Source organism: Onychostruthus taczanowskii, unplaced genomic scaffold, assembly GCF_017590055.1.
Source record: "Onychostruthus taczanowskii isolate IOZ18803 unplaced genomic scaffold, ASM1759005v1 scaffold29, whole genome shotgun sequence".
Classification (NCBI taxonomy): Eukaryota; Metazoa; Chordata; class Aves; order Passeriformes; family Passeridae; genus Onychostruthus; species Onychostruthus taczanowskii.
This window is the reverse complement of record NW_024500239.1, coordinates 4,267,528-4,290,294: the sequence shown is the minus strand read 5'-3', so window position 1 is coordinate 4,290,294 and position 22,767 is coordinate 4,267,528. Positions and strand designations below refer to the sequence as shown.

The 22,767-nt window shown below is 43.5% G+C and overlaps 1 protein-coding gene across 1 annotated transcript; it reads right to left on the bottom strand.

Annotated features, from left to right (window-relative positions):
- Window positions 1-16,783: 16,783 nt before the first annotated feature.
- IRX1 (iroquois homeobox 1) lies at window positions 16,784-21,708 on the bottom strand. The gene is given in 5 exon segments (XM_041408121.1): window positions 16,784-16,841; window positions 17,232-17,304; window positions 17,887-18,898; window positions 21,504-21,600; window positions 21,602-21,708. Coding segments are annotated over 5 exon segments (1,347 nt in total).
- Between the last annotated feature and the right edge of the window lie 1,059 nt (window positions 21,709-22,767).

The following is a 22,767-nucleotide window of genomic DNA, read 5'->3' as shown; positions in this document are numbered from 1 at the left end:
TGCTGCTATTGACATATATTTAGCCAGCTATATGATGTCAGGATAAAACTTCAGGGAAGGTAAACATTCAGGCTTTCATGGACTTGTGAAGCAGTGCTTGAGACCCTATGAATTAAAAGTGCATGAAGTGTGAGTGTCTTTCTCCAGTTATACAGAGATGAAACTTCAATGTTTTCTGGCATTAGAGTATTTCAGAGATAAATCAGACCTCTGTACTTTCTACAAGTCTAACAAAGTTTTCTAAGGCAAATTAAACAAAACAAAACACAGAACAACCTCACCTTCCCCCTTCTCCCCTTCCTGCTCCCCCAAAATCTCCTAGATCCTGGAAAAGCTTTGCAAAGAAATTTTAAATTGACTTATAGTTAATTTATATATTGATTTTTTTTACATGTACCTCTTGAAAATATCATGAAAGTGGAAAAGAAATAAAAGTTGTACTTATTTTGTAGTGACCTGAATTTAGCATCAGATGTTAAAATCAAGACATGAAATTTTGGTAGAGAGATAAAAGTCGGAACAGAGACCTGACCACATGCCGGATGATATTAGTGGCAGATGTGATCGTCAGAAGTGTGATGGCATTTCCTCTGAATAGGCGAATGTACTCTTCAAACTTTGATGTTAACATGATTAGCAATGAAAGTATGCTTTGTTCCTTTGCCTTCACATGGTCTCAATATTGGCAGTTATCGTTTACTTGTATTTTTAAATCAAATATTATCCTGCCCTGTATTCATGTGCAGATGCTTTGCACAATGCTGCTTTTTCTGTTGGACCTAAAAGAAAACTGTGAATCATTGTACTGAACAGAAGCTAATTTTTTTCCTCTCTTTTACTCAATCCATGCATTTGTATTTCCTAGTTTTATACTGGAAGCCACAGTACCATGCTTTCCACACAACACCAATATACCTATTACTTTGTCCATTGCCCCCAGAAAGCCATTAATTGAATGCAAACACAAATTTATTGCAAAATGACTGCAGCTTTATTAAGCAACAGGATTTATGGGCAATAACATAATCAATAGAACATTAATATATCACATAATTAAGCAGTTCTTACAAGTTGTGCCTGTAGCCTTAAATATATGGAACATCATTGTGACTGGTAATAGTTGTTGTCCAAAAACAATTCAAATCATGATTTCTAGAGAGGGAAAATACCTCCCTCAATTTTAGGGAAAATGTCCTGTTTATCCCATACACATCTTCATTAGTCAAGTAAAAATTCTCACATCTGTGTATTAAAAAATGACAGTTATGTAAGATTGTTACTATAACACAAGTTAGAACATCAAGGTATGCTCTTGAGAACATACTGGGATCAATTTTTTAATTTGAACTCCTTTAAGTACACCTGGAAGTCTGATGCTTCCTTTGTTTTCCACATTACTTGCTTAATAAAGATGGCAGAGCAAACAAAATGGATAAAATATTAATTCTTGCACATTAGATTACTGTTGAATGTCTTTCAGCTGCTGCAATAAATCTGGGTGTACTTATGGAGTCCTGTGAACCTAAAATAGAGTTTACTGTTTCAATGAACTTTATTTGTTCTTGAATGAAAGACACTTGAGATGATGGAATCTGTTGAATGGTATCTCTCAAGAGCCAAAATGGTCTTGAACACATAACTTTCCCAAAACTTGCACGCATAGTCTCTGGAGTTCTATGACTTCTTTTGTAGCCAAAATATTAATTATTCTTAGTACATGGAGACATGTAAACCTGGAAAGCCAGGTCTGCACTGCCCTATTGGAATGTGGTTCTGTCGGCAGTCCTGAGGTCAAATTTCCTGACCAAATTCCCTTACTACTTCCATGTACTTTTCAAATGTTCTGTGGTGTATGGTAGGCATGTTGTTGCTTGAACAGGGAAATGTGTGGGACAGAACCATGCAAATATTCAATACCTCCAGGATATACCCCCCATACAGTCTCAATACCAGAGTTCTGTAGTGTGTCTCCTGAGGTACATAAGTCTATCCACTCCCACAAGACTTGTAGATTTAGATCATGAGATCTTCATGCCATAACCTTGCTCCTCCTTTCTGCACTCAGAATGTCTCTCCTCAAAAAACCATGGCACACATACACCTCTCATTTCTAGGTATGGCACCCAAGTGACTGACAGTACAGTACTGCTGAGAAATCATCAAATCAGGAGATAATCTGGACAGAATTAATTTTTTAGAGTACTATCTGGGAAAGTCACATGTAGCAACTCTAATTTTACAGAGACCACTGAAAATTTGGATCAAGTCAACTTAATGCAGAGAGGAAAGCATTGGCATGTGAAGGAAGAAAAGTTGGTGGAGCCTTACAAGCCAAAGGCAGTAACTCAGATTGGAAGGAGGCTGTGTACAAGGAGGTCCATCATAAGACTGCTGTGCAGCTTCTTCTATTCTTGAAATGGAAAATGGTAAGACAGATCTCCAAACTAGTAACTCAAAACACGAAGGAGAAGAGGATGCCCCTAAATTATACTTTAAAGGATACTTTAGGAATGTACCCCTAAAGGATACTTTCTGAGAGAAAGACAGCAAAACATCTGCCATGCACATAAGCCTATGAGTGACCTCTTCATCCCACTTGCTTTGAAGGACCTTCCAAACTAGCAAGGCAAACTCTTTAACTTGTTTGAAATCACTGCCTAGGGGCATTAGAACCATCCCAAAGATATTCACTGCCCAACACCATGCTTCCAGGCTGGCAACTTCTTCCATTATGCATCTACAAATTATTCTTCCATCACAAATGTGTGAGCACTACTCACAAGCCAGAGGTTGGTTATTCTCTGACACTGTGTAGGATATAGTTCTGCCACACCTACAGTCATCTGAAAACCCCATTTGGGATATAAGCAGACTATCCTCCCTACTCCCAATGAGAAGGAACAATTGTCTTTTGCTGATTCCCTACTCAAACAAGCTTCACTTCAGGACTTTCCACGGAAATTACTCAATATTTCTAGGAAGTAGGATGACCAAATCCTTAAGAGAGATTTACAGTAGAAAATACCAGAACAGTGTTCATTCTGCAGAAAAGGAGGCAGAGTAAAGTAGATCACTTTTACACCAGACTTTACACAATTTCACCGTTGCTCAGAGGGACTCTTGATTTACACACAACACACATACTTAACTAGTTCTATCAATGCTGTCTGAACATGAGGATGAACATGGATGTAAGCCCAGAATTCCCTCTGGCAGAGAACTGTGTATTATCAAACACAACAAAAAATAACCAGATCAAAAGCAGTGTCCCAGGAGAATCTCACAATCTTATCCATTCTGGACACTTTCTTATGAATAACTGGGCAAACAGCCCAAAGCCTGATCTGGTTAGAATTGCACATCAGGTTTATACATTTGACAACAATTAAATATTTTTGTACTTTCAAACATGTGTTTATTCTCTGGGCTTAAGGTCCTTTGGGACTGCCCTTAGCTCTACTGCTGTTTTCTTTGTCTTCCTTTTGAGATCAGCATCACATGCTTGGATCTCAGGAGATGGGAGCATGTTGAGGTATGGACTAATGGTCTCTTACATAAGACCTGGGAGTCTCCGATCCCACTCCAAGGAAAGGTTTGAAAAACATGACTGCCAAGTGCAAAAGATATTCTCCCTGGGATCAGGGATATGAGCTAATGTGCTGCTTCTGACCAGGAGGTGCACCGCCAGCATTTTTCCTCCATGCTTTGAAACTAATGCAAGGAAAAACTCTGTCAGACAAAACAGTAGTATTCTTGGATCAAGACTAGCAGAAGACTAGCCAGGACAATGGTCTGTAATGTCTGTGATGATGTCTTGGGAGGAGTAGCCCATTGCTCATCTTCTTCCAAAAGTTCAGGAAAATTACATCCATGTATGCTAGGCAGTGAGTTCAGGAGTATGTTTTCTGATGTAGAATAATGATGGAAGATGGTACTCAGTACAGAATGGGGTTGGGTTTTTTCCTTGTAGTTTTACAGGAATTTTTTTTTCCCAAGTAATAGGGGAGAAAAATGTTTTCAGGTTGAAGAAGGAAGGGAGAGTAGAGTCAGGAAGACACGGAGGTCTGGTCTAGAGAACAGTCAGTCTGTTTGCTGACAGCAGCCTGCTCTTACAGGAACCAAGGAAGATACTCCTAGCTGCTAAAAGAACAAAAAGGAGAAACAAAATGGAGAATATCATTTGATAGGGAGGACAAGGAAAGAGAGAGAAAAGATAAAAGTCTTGAAGCCAGGAAAAGGCCCTGAGAGTAAGTGATGATGATGGCCAATGAACATTTACACAAATGGCCTTCAGCCATGCCTGGTCCATTCCAGGAATAACTGACTGAAGCCACATCCATGGTCAATGAGCCGAGGGCCATAAGTGCTTACTATCAGGAGAAACTGCAGAGATTGTGCCTACAAAGGTAAGAGCCACTCAAAAGAGATGCCTGTGAAAACCCTTTTATATAGATGATTGTTCTCAAGACCAAAAACGCCTGCACTGTGGGCATGGATATTGAGTATTATCAAAGAGTCCTTTCCACAGAGATGTGACAAAATTGAATTAGTTTCTCAGAGCTTGTAATAAGCTACCAAACAAATGTAGATAGGCTCAAGTACCATAAACTCAATATTGTTCTGGGGGCAAGGGGGGAAAAAAGGCAAACCCACCATCCTAGTGAGGCCAAAAACATGCACACACCCCTTGTGATGGAAAAGCTACCAAGAAGGACAAATTTGTTGGGGAATATAGCACTTCCGCTATGCTTCTCTGATCCTGCATATAACTTGCATAAATTGGTAAGGGAGAACCTAGGCAAATTTTAGGACTTGTCTTGCCTAAGAAAGCCATGTGTCTGGGCATGGCTTCTGAGAGCATCCTCATACTCAGATAGCAGCCACACAAAATTTAGCACAAGAAGAGGCTTCATTAGCTTCCTGGTGGATTTACAACAGATCACCAGCAGTATACAAATTTCCTGTGTTCACAATATATGATCTCCTCTTCCCTCTTGTCCACATGTAGTCACTTAGATTCACAGAGTGGGCCTTATGGGCAAGGCCTTGGGGAATAACTCTAACATACACATGCAAACACATATGCAATAATAGAAGGCTATATAATTTTTTTTTAAAGTAGTTGGTGACATGGATTGATTTCTATTTCCTCCTCTGCTCTATTGTTTTCATTTCTTGTAAAGTTAGTAAGAAGATCACAACAGAGAAAAATGTAACTTGAGAATGAATTTATATGTTCTTCAATTTATTATTCTCCAAAGGGAGATGCTGAATAAAGCATCAAAATCTCCTTAAGGTTCTGGAAAGTAAGCCACAGGAAAGACACATGTTTTACACCTCCATATCCAATTCCCTGCATAAGATTATAATCTCTTCTATTAACACACTACTATGTATTTTAATTTTACCAGAAGCACCATCACCACCACTACTCTCTTCATTGTATGAAGGACAAATGGCAGATTATTTTGGTCTCCTTTGTTCTTAAAAACTCTTTCTACTAAAAACTTTAAGCTCCATGATATTTATCAGTATTTGTTAATTCACATTCTCAAACACTTTCTGAACTGCTGAATTTCAGAGCAGCAGTTAGGTATTTTTGCTGTATCCATCCTCATAAGTCTCTTGCTCCCTCACACAACCTAAACTGTGCCTGTGTCAGGTGCAACTTTTTCCTCTCTGTCGATAGGAGAACTACATATATGGACATTTTTATCATAATCTCACTTTGCAAAACAATTTTTGTCAAGGTTTGAAAACTGAATTTCCTTTTTAAAAAATAGCAAATATAGTTTTGCATATGAAGTTGTAAATTATTTATCCTTTTATTAAAAAAAAAAGAAACTTCAGGGATTTGTCTGATGTTTTCAGAAATTTATTCATAAAACCCCTTGTTTATAAATTTTCCCAAAGATTTCACCATTGTTTTTCCAGATATACAAAATATTAGTAAAACTAAAGAGACCAAGAATAGGTCCCTCAATCAATTCTTAACCACGGAAATATATGGAGTAATTTTAAAATATGTTTTGAGTTAAAAACAAACAAACAAAAAGCCCTTGATCTTAAGGCACTTCTTACAATTGTAACACTTTCTAGGGCAAGTTGCTCTGATGACTCCAGTAAGAATAAGCATAGTCTGTAAACACCAGATTGTTTTCACTACATAGCGAAGTTTGGATTTCAGTGTATAAATCCAGACATGACAGCCAGAATGTTCCCAGTGACATCACGGGAGCTGATGACACTGTGGTGAATACATTATGAGTATGTGGATGCAGTTTAACTGCACCAGTTCTGGCTCTACCACTCACCTGCTGTCACTCTGAGTCTTTGAAACATCCCATTACACCTGAATCTCTGTCAAGTGAAAATCCTAATTCAGAGGCTCAGGTTCCCAATTCTGCCGTAAACAAAGCATAACTTGGAGAAGCTCTCCTCTGCCTCTGCATCTCCATCCTCCGCTGGTCTCACAAAGGCAGTGTTTCTTCATCACATTCTCTGCAGATCTCATCTAGTACAGTTTCACCTGTTCCAGGACAGTGGCTTTCTTCAATGTTATACAGAGCCATTTTTAAAAGGATTCCGGGTACTGCTATTGCAAAGCACAGGAAAACAATAATCACTTCCCCTGGGACTGTGAGTCTGAGCTGTTTGCTCTTTAATAGCCTAAAATAATTTTTTTAAAAACTACAATGCATATATATGAGCAAAATGTTACTATCATAGTAGAATCCAAGGCTGATGGATGAGAATTCTAAAAAAAAAATAATAAAAAGCAAGAGTTTGTATAGTCATCTATGCAGTTTATCTTGCCCTTTGCTCTGAAATGTCTGCTAAAAGACCCCATGAAGTGCCTTATGGTAAAATTAACAGTGATCTGAACTGTTTAAATTATTTGCATGTTCCCACTGTTGCTTCCAATTAGTGCATGGATTTTCTTGAAATCAAGATCATCAAAGCCTGTATGTAAATTCAGTGGTCCTGGATACAGAAATTCCACTTACCCTTGACTTTTTCAAGTTGCTTATCTAGGAGAAACATTACTACAACAGTTTTATTATTTCTGCTGCTGTATCATTATCAGATGGGCAAAATCCTGAATTTGGGTCAAATTATTGCTTTCTTTATGTTTTCAATTTTGCAGCACCTACTATATGAATAGATGGAGAAGTCCCCTTCACAATCACATGTGAATGTTCCAAACAGCTATTTCTAACACCACAGCTCACAAATTATGCTATTCTAAATGGGTCTTTCTTTCCTGTAACTGCTGTGAAGCAAATTGTTAATATTTGATTATCAATAGTGATGTCACAAGGAAAATACAATTGTATAAGAGCAATCAGCCCAAAGTCAAAACCTAAGTATACAAGGATTGAGATGAAAGAAATCAATATAAATAATGAGAGGGCAGTGCAAAGAGGCTCTGCAGAGGTGGACTTGCTAACCCTAAACCCTTCCACCTGAATTATAACAAGTAAATCAAAGCACTCATATATCTGGATCAAGGCACTTTGCAGCTTTGCTTTAGTGACAAGGGAATGGGCATTACCCAGAAGCTGTAGGGTGATGTTCAGAGGCAGCTAACAAACCACCAGCTCAGCTTTTCTTTTCCATAGGGCAAGCACTCTGAATGCTCCTCCTCCCCTTAACTTGCTGAAACTTGCAGTTGTGATTCACAACCTGACCAACACTGATAGATAACAAACCACTGACCTTGAGGGCGGCTTTGTATGTCAGCCTTCTTATTGCGTTGAGTCACCGCACTCCTCGTGTGTGTTATTTTAAGTAGCACATTTATCAGCCAGTACCAAATAGAATACGTGGCCATGTGTATTTTATTAGTGGGTTTTGAGTATTAAAAAAGAGAAAAATTGGAAAAAAATAACCACTTTATTTAAAAAAAAAAGGCTTGAAGGCTCTAGCACACTTTAAAAATCACTTGTTTTCAGTTACAACATAAGGAATCTATATGGATGCTAATACGTTTGCATTTGTAGCTTTTCCAGACATTTTTTTCCCCAGCACACTGCAGTATAGCAATGTCAGAAATATACCATTCCCCATAACAGGACACATCTGTGGTGAATCTGCACAGAAGCAATTAATTTCCTTGTGGTATTTTTACACTGGGGTCTTAATGCAATTCCCCACTATACAAACACAAAGCTCTAGACAGCTCCTGCTGCCTGATAAAAAAAAAAAAAAAAATCAGATTGAGAAGGGCTGTTTGGCCTAGGACTGCTACAGGCAATGACTTGTAATGAGGCATCCCAACACTAATTATGAAGCTTATTAAAGAGAATTGTTTAAGTTGTACTAGAGTGCATGCTATAATCACGTTAAGGGAGATATGCATACTGAATTGGGGTTCTCCAATTTTTTTCCTCAGAGAAGTGGACCCACTATTTAACGAAGCCAATTTGGGTCTCCATTTATAGCAGCAATATCATTGTGCTTGGCAGACTGGTCAAGATGAATTTGATGGAGAGGCAGGTGAGAACCCCAGCAGCTTGGTGATAATTCACACATCATAGCCTTCACAACTAACTAACATCTGCAGGAGAGTGGGCCAAGAAACTGTCAAAAACAAATACTTTCAATCCAGGATTTTATTATTAAACTTCTCCCAATTGTTCAGTAAGGTTGAAAAAGCAATATTTCAGTGTACTGTTTCAGGAAAGGAAAAAAAAAAAAAGATTAATAAAGATGTTAGGAGGCTGAACTGCTGTGAGATTTGTTTAATTATTCCCCACAGTACTGCCCCAGCAATCTGCTGACATTTAGCCCCGACCTTGCAAATCCTCAGTAAATATTAATATATCAACTCAAACAGGGACCGTTGTTTTATTGGTTCACGGAGCTCAGAGAGATTCGCCACAGCAGTGAAAAATAATGTGCAGAACTGAGGAAGAACGGCTCCTTTGATATCACCTTCTGCTGCACACATGTGCTGGGAGCATCAACAAAATGGAAATTCTGTTACTTTGCCACAGCTGTAGAGTGACACTTCAGATGCCTTTGCTTCCCTTTGTACAGCCTGCTGGAATAATCCCAAAACCACAGTGGCAAGAGATTAGAAAACACACACACGCACGCGCGCGCGCACATATACACACACACACGGTGGAAGGGAGAGAGAGAGATCACATTTTATTATCTGACACAGTGAATATTTTAATAATGGTGGGCTCCCACCTTAAAACCTAATAAGCTTTGCCAAGAACAATGAATGTGCTAAAAAGCCAAGGAGAGCTGAGTGCAATCTACTGGAATCTGTTTACTATGATGACTTTGCCTCTGTGAGTGCCACATAAACTTCTTTTTTCTCCAAACAGTTGCCCCCACTGACTAATGTATTTTATGTGCCTACAGTCCTCACAAATCCTAACAAAGCACCCTGAGTTTATTTTTCTCCTTTTTATTTGCTTGCCTCAAATGTAAATGTACATTATTAAAATATCTTCTCATAACTATACCTCCATTACTAATAGACGAGTGTTTGATGTGGGTCAATACTGCATCCAAAATTCTTGGATTTAGGGGAAAGGGCTGCTGTGCAACATTTGGCATTCAGATGTATTGAGCTGCAGAGTTAATGCGTGATTAATTTTATTCATAAAAATGTTAATCACTTCATTGTGAGATCTCTTTAACATTCTGTGCACCGAACACCTTTTAACTTCTTTTTCACACAAGCTCACAAATGTATTTAATATTTTCAAACATTCTGTTATTACCAATAACACTGGTAATTAAACATATATTTAAAATGCAATAAAAAGCTGGCAAGAAATGGCATGACACCAAACACAAATGGAAGCCCGTTGCCCACTGCCTCCCCTGTGCCCCCTCCCCCTTGGCAGCAACTGACCAGTTTCTTTAATGTGCACTTGTTTGCAGAGTCCCAGAGGCATTTTTTTCCCTCCAGCCTACTCCAACCCTCATTGACATGGCCGAATACCATGAAAATAATACAGCCATGTAGTAAGCTATAGATGGTTCTAAAAATACTTCTGTTCTCAGGGAGGGGAGGATTACAGTGTTAGGCACATCATGGCAGGCTGGGGGTTCTGACGGGGTTGTTTTGGGTTGTGGTGGGGTTGGGGTTTTTTTGAGACAAGCACTCAAGCCTCATCTGAGAGTGGTGTCAGGCACCGGTGGGTGTGCCGGCTGCACTCACTGACTTCTTGTTTCCAGCTGGGCAAGGCTATTGTGAGTGTATTCAGCCAATGCACTCATGAAACTGGATAAATGGATTAGTGGATCAGAGACACCATCGGCATCTTCAAAAGGAAAACAGCAGCCTGCAAAAAGACTGACATTTGTGTACTGGGGCAGAGGGTGTGTGAATGCTCTGCCTCCTCCAAAGGGACAAGACAGTGATAAACTTTCCACACTGACCACCTCACTTTGTGCTACAATTGACCAACAAAATAAATGGATTGCTTCATTGTTTTTGAACCGTAGGCAGCACAGGGAAAGCGCTCCTTGTGCAGCAACAAAGGACAATGTATTGTGTGGGGCCAACAGCTCAAAATAAAACCTTTAATTATCTACGGGTCAGCCATAAATCTGGAATAAAAATAAATGTTACTTTTTAAACTCGCCTTTAATTCTGCACAGAGTTTACGCCAGCACTTTCTATTCTCTCAGGAGAGGCACTACCAGGACTTGGTGTGCGCCCCACGTTTGCATTTTTGCATCAGCTTGACTCCCAAGGAATGTGTTAGGAAACAAGTTTGGCTATCAGACATGAGGGGTGTCTATAATACTATTTAAAGTAAGCAGAAAAAGATAAAAGATGTAATTTTTTCACTTTTTTTTAAAACACCCATGCATGTATTCTCTTCACATACCCAAAAAAAGAAGCCAAAACTAATATTAATAGTGGTGACGGGACTCAAGTAAATTAATTCCTTACAGAAGTACATTGTTTAGTTTTAAGAGCTCATATTTTCGAAGTCTTAAATTTTGAATACCTATTTCTATGGGGTTTTCAGTCTCCTGGTACCCAGCGATTCCTGTCCACATGGCTGGTTTTATGGGCAAGCTATGAATGGCACTGCATGGGGGCACCTCACAATGGGGAACACCAACCACGCCAGGAGCCGTTTCTGTAACTTTTCACTGGAAAACACGCCACGCAGCCCATGTTTATTGCATGTTCCAGCATTTTACTTGATTTGTTGTTCCCAGGTAAGTTTTACTGCTGAAACCCAGTGACCTGAAGCCTGGAATTAGGCCCCATGTCGCTCCTCACCACAGCCCCCACAGAGCCAGTGGTGGGCTCAGACCCTGCTGGCCATGGTCATGACCCTTCCTGGCAGAGGAGGACCTGTGGTCCTGCATGGTACAGCTCCACAGGGCTGCCACCCGCTTCGCACAGGACAGAGGGGAACTGCCACAGCTTTTCCAACCGTGGTTTCCTGATCCGTGGCTGGCAGCTGGGTTTTGGGACCAGCGGGTGGCTCCCCTCCATCCACCTGGATGCACAGAGATGCCAAGATGGCAGAGGAGCCTTACCCCGGGATTGAGGCAGCAGTTTGTGGATGGAGGGCATGTGCTGAAGCCCACGTTTGATGCTCTCTTTCACAGGGCACTTACAACTCACCAAACCTTTCCCTGTGCTGCTTGTGTGCCTCTGTCAGCCCCGACTATTTTCACATCTCGCCTTTTAAGGACACTGGGGAATTTAAAAAATATAAAAACAAAACAAACAAACAAAAAATTTAAACATACCGCAATAGCATCTCCAGGTGATGGAGACTCCCTTTATCGCCTTCCCTCCCCAGACACAGTACGGTTGCTCAGCCTCAGGGCAGCCTGAGCCCCATTCCCTCCCCGGGGTGCCCATCCCTTGGGGCGGGCACCGATAGCCCGCCTTTGCTCCGGGGCCAGGCGGCCCTGCCTGATGGACTGCTGGGGAAGGGGACGAGGCAGGGCCCCGCAGCCCCTTCCCCGGGGCCGGCCGGCGATGGGCGCGGGCGGGCGGACGGGGGACCCGCGTCAGCGAGTCCTGCCGGGCAGAACTAATGCCGGGCCCGCATTGTCCCCCGCCAGCCGCCGGGTGGTTTCAATACGAGCCTGTTTAACAGGGGGCTGATGGCCGGCCGAGGCGCAGAGCCGCCGCCGCTGCCGGCCCCCGCCTCCCCGCCCCCGCCGCTCCGCGCTCTTTGTAATAGTCTCATCTACAAGGACGATTGAAACTTTATAGTGCATGATTCATAGAGCGGGGCTGGCGCTCGGAGCCGCGGCGTATATTACATTAATCTGTGTCAGGCCACTAAAACAGAGATATGAATATGAATTCTCCATATTGCAGGGGAGATAAATGTGCTTGTGAATAATTGATCGGCGCCCATGGAAAAAAAAAAAAAAAAAAAAAAAAAAGGGTTAAAAAAAAGAAAAAGAAAAAAAAGAAAACGGGCTGGGGGAAACATGGGCATACCATGAAAGTTAGCCGGAGATCGAACGAGCCCCGCGAACACCAGCGCTGGTGCGGGCTGCCCGGGGCGGGGGCAGCCTCAGCCGCACCGCGCCCCCGCCCCGGCTCCGCCGGTCGCTGCTGTCGGCGGCGGCTTCGGGGCCGCTCCGGTTTCGGAGAGCGCATCAAAAACTCAACCAAAGCAGCAAGAAGGGATGACAGGAGCCGGGAACGATAACAATCATAGCCAGTTTGAGTACACACACCGTACTAATTTTCTTCTTCCCTTTCGCTGGGTTTTTTTTTTTTTTTCTTTTACCTTGTTAAAAACAGACCTTTTTCTCAGAATAAAACAACAACAACAACAAAAAAAGAATAAAAAATGAGGCATGCATACCAATCAGCGTGTTTCATAACTACGTCTCTGTGACAAAGCCAAATCCCCGTAAAGCTGCCGTTTGCTTTTAATCTGTTCTGGCAACTGCGAATTTCTGAGTTTGTTGAACTCGAGATTATATCAACTTTTCAGTGTTCTTTCTTCACAGATTTCTGCCATTCTTTTGCTACTGATAAGTAAATAATAATAAAAACAAGACTATTTTTACTGGGGGAGGATGGAGGATTATGCAAACGTATAAAAAAAAGGTGTTTTCTGGCAACCTTTTAAGTAGCACGAAAATGTATCTTGGCACTCGGTTGTCGTGCTAAAAGAAGTATATTACTCCTTGTAGTTCCCATTCGATTCAATGTAAATTTTCCTATTGACTTTATTTATCAGGTTAGGGTAGCATCATCATTGAAAAAAAAAAAAAAAGAAAAAAAAAAAAAAAAAAAAGGTAGAAAGCTAATACTTTCCAATTTACTCTTATCAGCTCGAAGCATTCCTAATTACGGCAAATCGTTTAGCTTAAGCTTCTTTATTATTCTCCCTGCACTCTGGTATTTGCCGGTATACATCTGCTGGGGTGGATGTCAATGAAAACATGACAGAAAAACTACAAATTATTTTCCTGCCAGGGTGACGTAAACGATCATTCCTAGCACGGTTCACGTGACAAGCGAAACCTCGGGATTGTGAAGCTCCCGCTCCTTCCTGACACCGGCGCGGGGCTCCCGGCGGCTCCGGGGCAGCGGGCGGGGCTGGTGTGGCGGCGTCCGGCCCGGCCCGGGGCCCGCACCGCACCCGGGCAGCCTCCGAGGGCTCCGGGCGGTAGCGCAGTGACCACCCGTACACGTCCTCTCTCTGAAACTTCCTGCAGGAGAAATGGCCACCTCGCTGTGGCTTTCCGGGGAGGGAAAGGCGATCGCCCTCCTCCCCCAGGTGCCGAACAGGCTGAGGCAGCGGCCTTCGGGGCGTGCTGGGCGCTGAGGCACGCAGCCACGCCGGAGATTTTCTGGCTTAACACGGCGTTTCTCAGCTGCCCTCAGGAATTCTCGGTTTTCCCCTTCTTAAGGGGAAGCCACTTGAGCTCCTGTCAGAAAACTTCGGCGCAAGCACGCTCCGTCCGAGCAGGCAGCCCGCAGCCCGGGCGCGCTCCTCCAGCACTCGGCATGCGGCTCCCAGGCCGCATGGGAGACCGGAGCCCGGTGCTTCAGCCCATCCCCGGCAAAGGCTCCGGGCGCCGTGGGGAAAGACGGAATGGTGCTGTCCCCGCGGGGCTTCTTTCATCGTCCCCCGCTCCCGGATAACACCCTCAGCTGGTTGGGGAGGGAAGCGCCACAACTGTTAGCGTTACTGGGGGGGAAGAGGTGGGAAATTCAAATAAGCAGATGAGGAAGAAAAAAAAAAAAATCCAGTTCTGCAACAGAGTCAGCTCTAGAGATGCTGAGGCATCCAAAGGAGGAAAACTGCCAACCAGATAACTACTGGGAATTATCACTCTCCGGAGGATAATCAGAGCTGTAAGCGCACTCCGGAGGATGCAGCTGCCTTTCTGGCCGAATTAAAGGCGGGCAGCCTCCGGCTCTCCGCCCCAGCCGAGCGGAGCCGCGGGCCGGGCGCGGGGACGGCGCCGCCCGCCGCCCACAGAGGGCGCTGCAAGCCTGCCCAAAGCGCGGCCCGCGGCTCCGCTCGGAACTGCTCGGGACGGCTCGGAACCGCTCGGGGCCGTTCGGAACCGCTCGGCCCCCGGCGCTCGGGGAGCGGGTTCCCGCTGTGAGGCGGCCGGCCCAGACGCGCCCAGGCTCACGCTGCTCCGCTCCGCACAGCTCCGGTCCCTGCTGGGCTCCCATGCCTCTCAGGAATCCCCGTTCCTGTCCCTGCTGAGGCTCCCGTGCCGCTCAGGAATCCCCGCTCCGCTCCCCCAGGGCAGTTCGGCAGCGCCGCGCTCGCCCCGCCTCGCAGAGCGTCCCGGCGCGCCTTGAAGGTGCCGTCCCCACCTCGGAGGAGCGGAGCTGGTCCCTGACAGCCAAAACAGCGGCACCCCGGACGGCCGGGCCGCTCGAGGACGGCCGCATTTCCCGAGAGGAATTTGGGAACCGGGGCAGCCGGTGCGGGACTGAGGCGATTTCATCTGGATGGATATGAAAGAGACAGCAATTGCATCAGGTTTACACCAGCACTGACCTGACGCACCATTAAGCTCTGCAGGCTTGAAGACATTTTTTCCCTCTCTCTCTCTCTTTTTTTCTTTTCTTTTTTTTTTTAATTTTATTTTGAAATACGTCTTCTTTTTCCCCGAAGGCTAAATTACTCTAGTTTGGTAAAAAGTGCAGTGTTCTCTTTTGTTGGAACAATTACCAACTGTGATTTGAGAAAAGGGGAAAAAAAATACACCGAAACAACTAAGAGCCAAAATACAAACTAATTTATGGTGTGCTAGGAGCTGCAGGATGTCAAAATGAGTCTCTTTCCAGAGGCTCTCCTTCAGATATTCCACACAAAATCTATTTTGCCTGACCTGTTTCTCTATTCCATCAGAAAAACGTAAAATGTAGGAGCTTGCCGCCTCCACCGCTTTGCCAACAGATCTCTAAGCCATAGTTTACGGAGGTTGCTCTTTGACTGACATGATTTTGCAGCTAAATCAAGATCAATATTCTGATCTCTGACAAGAATTTTATTAATATTTTATTTGAAAATCTCATCTTGTTTCCGACAAGTCCTGGTTTGAGGTTGGTTTAGTTTGGATAGGGCGTCACCGCATTATTTCTTAATGACTTTCCCAGCTGCTTCTTTCCATTTTCCACCATCAACAACCATCTGGTATCTTATTAGCACCTCAATGCTCATTTAGTGTTCTCATTTAGGAGGGAAAAAAAGAGAAATAAACACTCAAAATATTACACATTTCAACGGACTGTCTTTGTAAGATTAATGCCTTTATAAAACGATAGATCCTGTCTCTCAGTCTATTTTCAACCAGCAGATCGGAATCGCAAAACTTTCTTCTAAGATGTGCAAGAGCTGCTTTTTATTTTTCTTTCTTTCTTTTTTTTCTTCTACTAAGATTGTATTTAATCTCAGAGGAAAATATCTTTCACTGTTTCATTTCCTCTGTATTTATTCAAAGCGCATATTGCTACAAATAATTATTTTTTCTAAACTATGATTTTTATTTTTTTTATCTTGGGTGAGAATATATACCAAAGCACTAAAGCTCATGATCCATCTTAGCAACCAATTTGGACAGCAAAGTTATACACTAGGGAACTTTAAGAAAACTTGTCCCTTTCAGTTTTAAGAAACTATTTTGTAGCGTAAGTGGAAGTCAGGTCCATTCATGTCTGGAAAATGGATACTACGGAACACATCTGAATCACCGCAAATGAAAAAATAACTTTAATATTACTGAGGCAGGAGCCAGCTTCACTCAACTTCGTAAATTTGCGTGTATAAAAAAGGAAGCTCGCAGCTTGTTTTTGGCAAAATAGCTTGGATTTGCTACTTGAAGTTTCACTTACCCAAAGGAGGAGACTTGACTTTTTTAGAAAACTAATTATAAACGTTTGAATAGATTCGTAATATATGTATAAGATCTGTGGCAACAGAATACATACCTGAAGAGAGCTCATAATTTCATTTAGTTTATTAGACAAAAATATATGATTTAGACAAGTTTTGCTGACGTGTTATTTACAATCTGAAATCACTCTATATACAGAAAAAAGAAAACCACAAACACATGGGAAACATTTACCAAACAAATAATCCAAGAATGGTTAGAATAACACGATCTGAAATGGTACAATGAGGAAGGGGATCCATCTACAGATTTGTGTAATGCTTTTATGGATTTGCACCACCTTATTGCAAAAAGAGATTGATGGGAGTCGTTTGTACCGTTTCCTTTTTTTTCACTCTCTCTGTCCTTAATACCAGTCTCTGTAATATTTTTTCACCAAATCATTTAATCAAGCAGAAGGGAGAGCTGTTAAAATTCTCGGTGTTCCCTCTTGCTGAGCCAAAGAGCTGCAGGGGGGGAAGGGAGGAAGGAAAAAAAAAAAAAAAAAAAAAAAAAAGACATAATCTTTCAGAAAAAAGTTATCTTTTTTTTTTTTTTTAATTGCGTGTCTACTTCTATAGCATCTTAGTAATAGATAATCGCACAAAAATCATTGTCTCTGGTGTAATTAACACAGGATCTTTGAGATCTGTTAAGTTTTAGAAAAGTTACAGTCTGACTATGTACCATTGCAATTTAGCCTATGTTTGAAAAGATTAGAGAAACTCCTGTGCTGTTCTCATTGTCGGTATGTATTATTATGGCGATGATTAGGTGTTATAATTAGTCTTTATTATTCAAACACTCTGTTTCACATAAGTAACATTCCTACAGTGAAAACAAACAAACAAACTCACTTGTCACGGACAGGCTGGAAGGGCGATTTTAGCGGCTGGGGTGGGGAGTCAGTTCTTGGTACATTTTCTCTTTCTAGAAGGAGACAAAAAAAAAAAAAAAAAAAAAAAAAAAAAAAAAAAAAGATAAACCAAAAAAAAGAAAAGAAAAAAAAAAAAAGCCAAACAAAAACAGAAGAACCATTTTAGAATAACAAGAGTAAGAATCTGGACACTGCAGAGAACACGCTTCCCTCTCACCCTCCTGTTCAGACAAGAACAGATACATGTGTATGTGTGTGCAGTGCTATACCCTACTTTCAGTATTTAAGTAGTCTGCAAGCTTTTCTTGACACATTTCTTACTGTCATTGAAGTTATTGGGAGATGAAGGTCGTGAAAGAGGGAAGGAAAGCTCAAACCTATACATTTCACTGCGCTCTTCCTGAATTTTCATCTTACTTGATGGGCATATAGGGTGAGAATGTAACAGGCCACGTGAAATGTGCATAATGTATGTGACCAACACGCTGGGTGGGGGGCCGGAAATCAGCGCTAGAGTAAACTGTAGCTCCATTAAAAGCAATCAGTTACACCAGTGTGACACCATTCCTCAAGGAGAAGTTCACGTGCACGTGTTGGGGGTGGAGGGAGAGGTGAAAGCCTGATACATTAATTACCTATGTGTTTGGGACTGGTCCTCTCTGAAGGTTTGTCGCTGCTTAGCGCTCCCAGGGTTGCTGTTAAAACAGAAGATTGTTGCTGGGCCTGGAGGTGGTGATTGTGATGAGCAGCATGGTGGTGATTTACTCCCAAAAAGGACCTCACATTTAGAAGGGAACTCTGGGTGAGGAAAGCCCCATTTGTCCAGTTGTGAAATTTGCCAATCTGGCATGTGTAGAGTCCATGGCTAGGGAGAAAAGCAGGGTGCTGAATCTGAGAAGTGTGGTTAACCTGGGGAGGAGGTGGTGGAGGAGGAGAAGATTTCAGGGCACCATCAGGACTGGTTGCCGTCTCTGCCAAAGACCAAATCTTGGGTTTGCTGTGAGATGGCATCTGTAAATTGTTTGGTCCCCCAGGACTGATGATTCTCGTGCTATTGTCAGAGGCCTCCTTCACTATAGCCAGTGCATCTTTGGGTTTCAGCCCTTCAGACCCTGACAGTGCCAAATCCTTTTCCTTTTCCAAGTGCTCCTCTTCACTGCTTTGTCTCAGGAGCTCGGGCTTCTCCTCCTCCTCCTCATTGCTCTGCTCCCCATCATTCTCATCGATTTTATCTATATCTATGCTCTCCAGGTCAATTTCCTCATCATCTTCATTCTTCTCGGGGTCCCCCTCATTGTCACTCCCGAAGAGGTTTGCATCTTCTTGGTCCTTACTCCTGGAGCCCCAGGTCACCTTGTTCTCCTTCTTGAGCCGCCGGCGGGCGTTGGCGAACCAGGTGGAGACCTGGGTGAGGGTCATCTTGGTGATGATGGCCAGCATGATCTTCTCGCCCTTGGTGGGGTAGGGATTTTTCCGGTGCTCGTTGAGCCAGGCCTTGAGGGTGCTGGTGCTCTCCCGGGTGGCATTTTTGGGCCGCCCCGGGTCCCCGTATTGGAATTGTCCGTAGGGATAATAGGCGGGGGCAGTGTGGGCAGCAAAGGTAGCAGGGTGGACACCCGGATTATCTTTCAGCTCGTACTGGGAGCCCTGCAACACATTCAGACAAGCGGAGAGGAAAAAGCACATCAATTATCTCGTTAGCGTCTCTAACGGACCTGAATAGGCTACTCCGGGAGCCGGAATACGCCTTTCAGCGGTGCAAAGTGTCTTCACAGCCAAATTCGGCCCTGCCCGTTCCAGGCTCTTCACATTTAGGTCATACAGAGAGGTGTTCCCAAATGATTCCCCCTTCTTGCAGGGAAAGGAAAGAAAGGTGCTAAGCGGGGCTCTGACAGACATTATGAGTATTTTCTCCGGAAACCAAACCAAACCAAACCAAACGATGGAAACGCAGCAACTTCGCCTTCACCTCGGCGAGACAATTTACTGTGCCCTTGAAATTATCAGGCACATAGAACAGGTACTACACCGCAGTTACAAACTAATGCCCGCGCACAGCGCCGCATTTATCTGCAAAGTATCCAGGAGGATGTTAGAAATGCATGCAGAGCATTCTTTATTTTTGCTCCTAATGAGATGAGGCTGGGGTCATGCACAACTTCAGTATGAAGAGGCTTATAATGTGAAAGACTTTCCACACAAATGCCAACACCACCATCTCCTCTCCCCAAATCATACACCAAGATTCTGGAGTAAAACATTAACTTCTAACTGTTAGAAGAGCTTTTAAACTCTGGAATGAAAACTGATCCACGCATTGTAGAATATGGATATGTAGACACTTTATCTCATAAGTTTTACTTTGATCCGGCCAAAGCAAACACAAGTTGTTTACAAGCATTTAGAGACGGTGATTTATTTGCAATCAATATTCTTTTTATCATCAGTAGTAAAACACAGCAAGTCAAATTAACCCATCAGGTGTTTTGGTAAATAACATTTTATCTTTCTAGCAACCTCATTAGGCCTCATTATTACCGCAAATTGCCCAGATATTAACTTAATATTTTAGTTCTTAATTTACAAATGTTCAGAAATTTAGACTTTATTTCAAAATATCACCGTCATGGTTAATCACTGTAATAAAATACCAGGATACTTTGCGAGTAGGAACGGGACCTATTCCAAAATAGCTAACATTTCAAACAGTTTTCTTTCTTTATTTCTTCTATTACAATCTCGCCTTTTTCTTGTTTTGTTTTTGTTTTTGTTTTTTGCCTAGTCCAGAAATACATTCTTCATACTACTATGTCATAATTTATGTCAGCCTTAGAAATCGACCTCTTCAATGATGTTTGTGAAGAAACTAATTTAACTTTGTCAAACAGTTAAGAAGGATCATGTATTTTAATTTCAGAGACACCGCTTATACACAAAGACTAGCCCGATGTAATTTTTGTAATGTGTTACAGAGTAGGCTTTCTGCACTCCCTTTATTCTGCTGTCTTTTGTTATTGTTGCTGAAATTATATTTTTTTGTGTAAACTCTGTTGGGAATTCTTTTGAAGAAGCCACTTGTGAATCACTCATTGCTTCTGTCTCAACTTTTACTGCATTTCCAAAATCAAGGTTTAAAAAAGAGTAGGAAATGCATGCTGTTTAAATTGACTTTATAGGAAATATTTGCTGTGGAAAAATTATCGGTTTCCAGATGCTGTCTCTTGTTCAACAGCGTATTTTCCTATTTGCCTACATATATTTATTAAAAACTGTAACAAGTTATGCAATGCATGCATTCAGTTATAAATATTCACACTTTTCTGTGTCAAGGGGAGAGAAAGAGGGACATTTAGAAAATTAAGTGGAACCTATGCGTAGCACCGCCGACAATTTTGGTGATACCAGCAACTGAAACGTTTCAACTACACCGGATATAAAAACAGTTAGTTTAAAAAAAATTGTTTCACTTTCTAACTATTACGTTTTTAAGAAAATGTCGAATTAATCCCGAGAACAGTCTGGGTGGCGACAATTTATCTTAGAATTAACGCCGATATGCGTTCCTGCCTCGATGCCTATAATGGGATGTAGATGCCCTCTTTCGCTTCATGCAAACCCCATCTATGATACCCTCCATAATCAGAGTACGAAAAGTTTCAAGGAACGGAACGGGACATTTTCAAGGTTTAAGGAAAATGCCTTGAAATACACGGGAGCCCCAAGTACCGACACTTTGGCCTTTCGGACGGAACCTGTTTATTGCTCAGCGGCAAAGAAAAGTACCAAGCGAAAAGAGGAGCGCGCTGGAAAGCCCAGTGAAACAGCAGGACCGACAATATCACCCGTCAACAACAACACCAATAACAACAAAGAAAGAAAAGAAAACAAAAAATAACCGAGTTGCTAGGGAAAGCCGACAATACGGAGGCAGGAGCCCTGCTTAGGGGTTCCACCGCCAAGAAAAACTCGGAGGAGTTTTGCCCGGCTGGAAGACGAAGAGGATTGGGGGCTTCCCGTGCAGACGGAGCCCGCGACCCCCAGCCCCTATCTGCCCCGCAGACCCGTCGACAGCCACGCTTCCCTCTCCACGGCGGACCCCGCGCCGGGTGTGAGCCGCCGCCGCGGCCACCCCGCCGCCCCCGCGCTGGCTCCGCAGCCTCCGCCCGCCCCCGGCTCCTCCGGCTCCCCCGGCCTCCGCGGCCGCGCTCGGCGGGCCCGGGCAGGCGCGGGGGGCAGCGCGGTGCTCACTCACCATTTGGGAGAAGAGGCCGAGGTCGGCGGTGTAGGGCAGGAAGGCGCTGTAGTTGGGGGCGCTGTAGGGGCTGGCGTACATGCCCAGCACCGAGGTCGGCGGCGGCGGCTGCGGCGGCGGCGGCCAGCACCCCGGGCCGGTCGCTCCCGTACACCGCCTGGCTGGCGCTGAGATACTGCGGGTAGCCCAGCTGGGGGAAGGACATCTCCGGGGCGCGGGCACAGAGGCGGCGGCAGCAGCACTGGCGGCAGCAGCAGAAGCGGCAGAGATATTAAAAAAAAAAAAAAAAAAAAAAAAAAAAAAAAAAAAAAAAAGAAAGGGGGAGGAGGGAGCCTGCTGAAGAGCCGGGGAGGGGAGCGGAACAAACCCGGGCTTCTCTGGATCTCTCTCTCTCTCTTTCTTTTTTCCTCCCCCCCGCTCTTTACTGGAGTCAGGCAGGGCGAGAGAAAAGAAATCGAGCCGATAATTTTCTTTTTTCGTTCTGATTTCTTTCTGTCAGATATATATTGCACCCTAGGTATGGAGGAGGAGGAGGAGGAGTGTGGCAGGATTCAGTGGGGTGTCTTTCCTCAAATCTCGGCTCTTCTGTGCTCCTAAATCCCTTAGATGTGATCTGATCAACAATTGAGCTCCAACTGATGTGTCTGCCCTTAGGTCCTAGGCTGATCTTTCAGATACAATTTGAAGTTGATGTTTTGATTGGCACCCACTTGAGCTGGAAGCGCCGCCCCGCGCCCCCCGCCCGCCCCGCGCCCCCCTCGGCGCAGCACGTGGTGCGCAGCCCAGCCCGGGCCGCTCGGCTCGGAGCTGCGTGTGCGTGTGTGTGTGCGTGTGTCCGCGCAGCTGCTGTGCTCTGCTCCGGGTGTATTTAATGTTTAGCAATGGGCTCCTTTCAGAAAAGCCCCCACTGCTGTATGACAACCTGTCTACACGATTTTACAGCTGTCCAACATTGGGGTTTTGCTGTTTCGCAGCCTTAGTGTGTCCCCTTTTAACAAAAACAACTGTGTTGCTGGGGTTTTTTTTCCACCTTTAACATTGAGTCCCCCTTGTCGTCGTTGGACTCAGGAACAAACTAGAGTGGCCGTGAGAGGAAAAGGGGGCTTTGCAGCCAGGCAACTTGTAACAATTTACCAATACCAAAAAAAAAAAAAATAAATAAATAAATAAATGCAATCTCTCTACAGCAACCCACAAACGCCACTCGTACACAAACACATATGCGCAACTTTGCTGAAAGTCAAAAGGCTCCTAGCAGCACTTC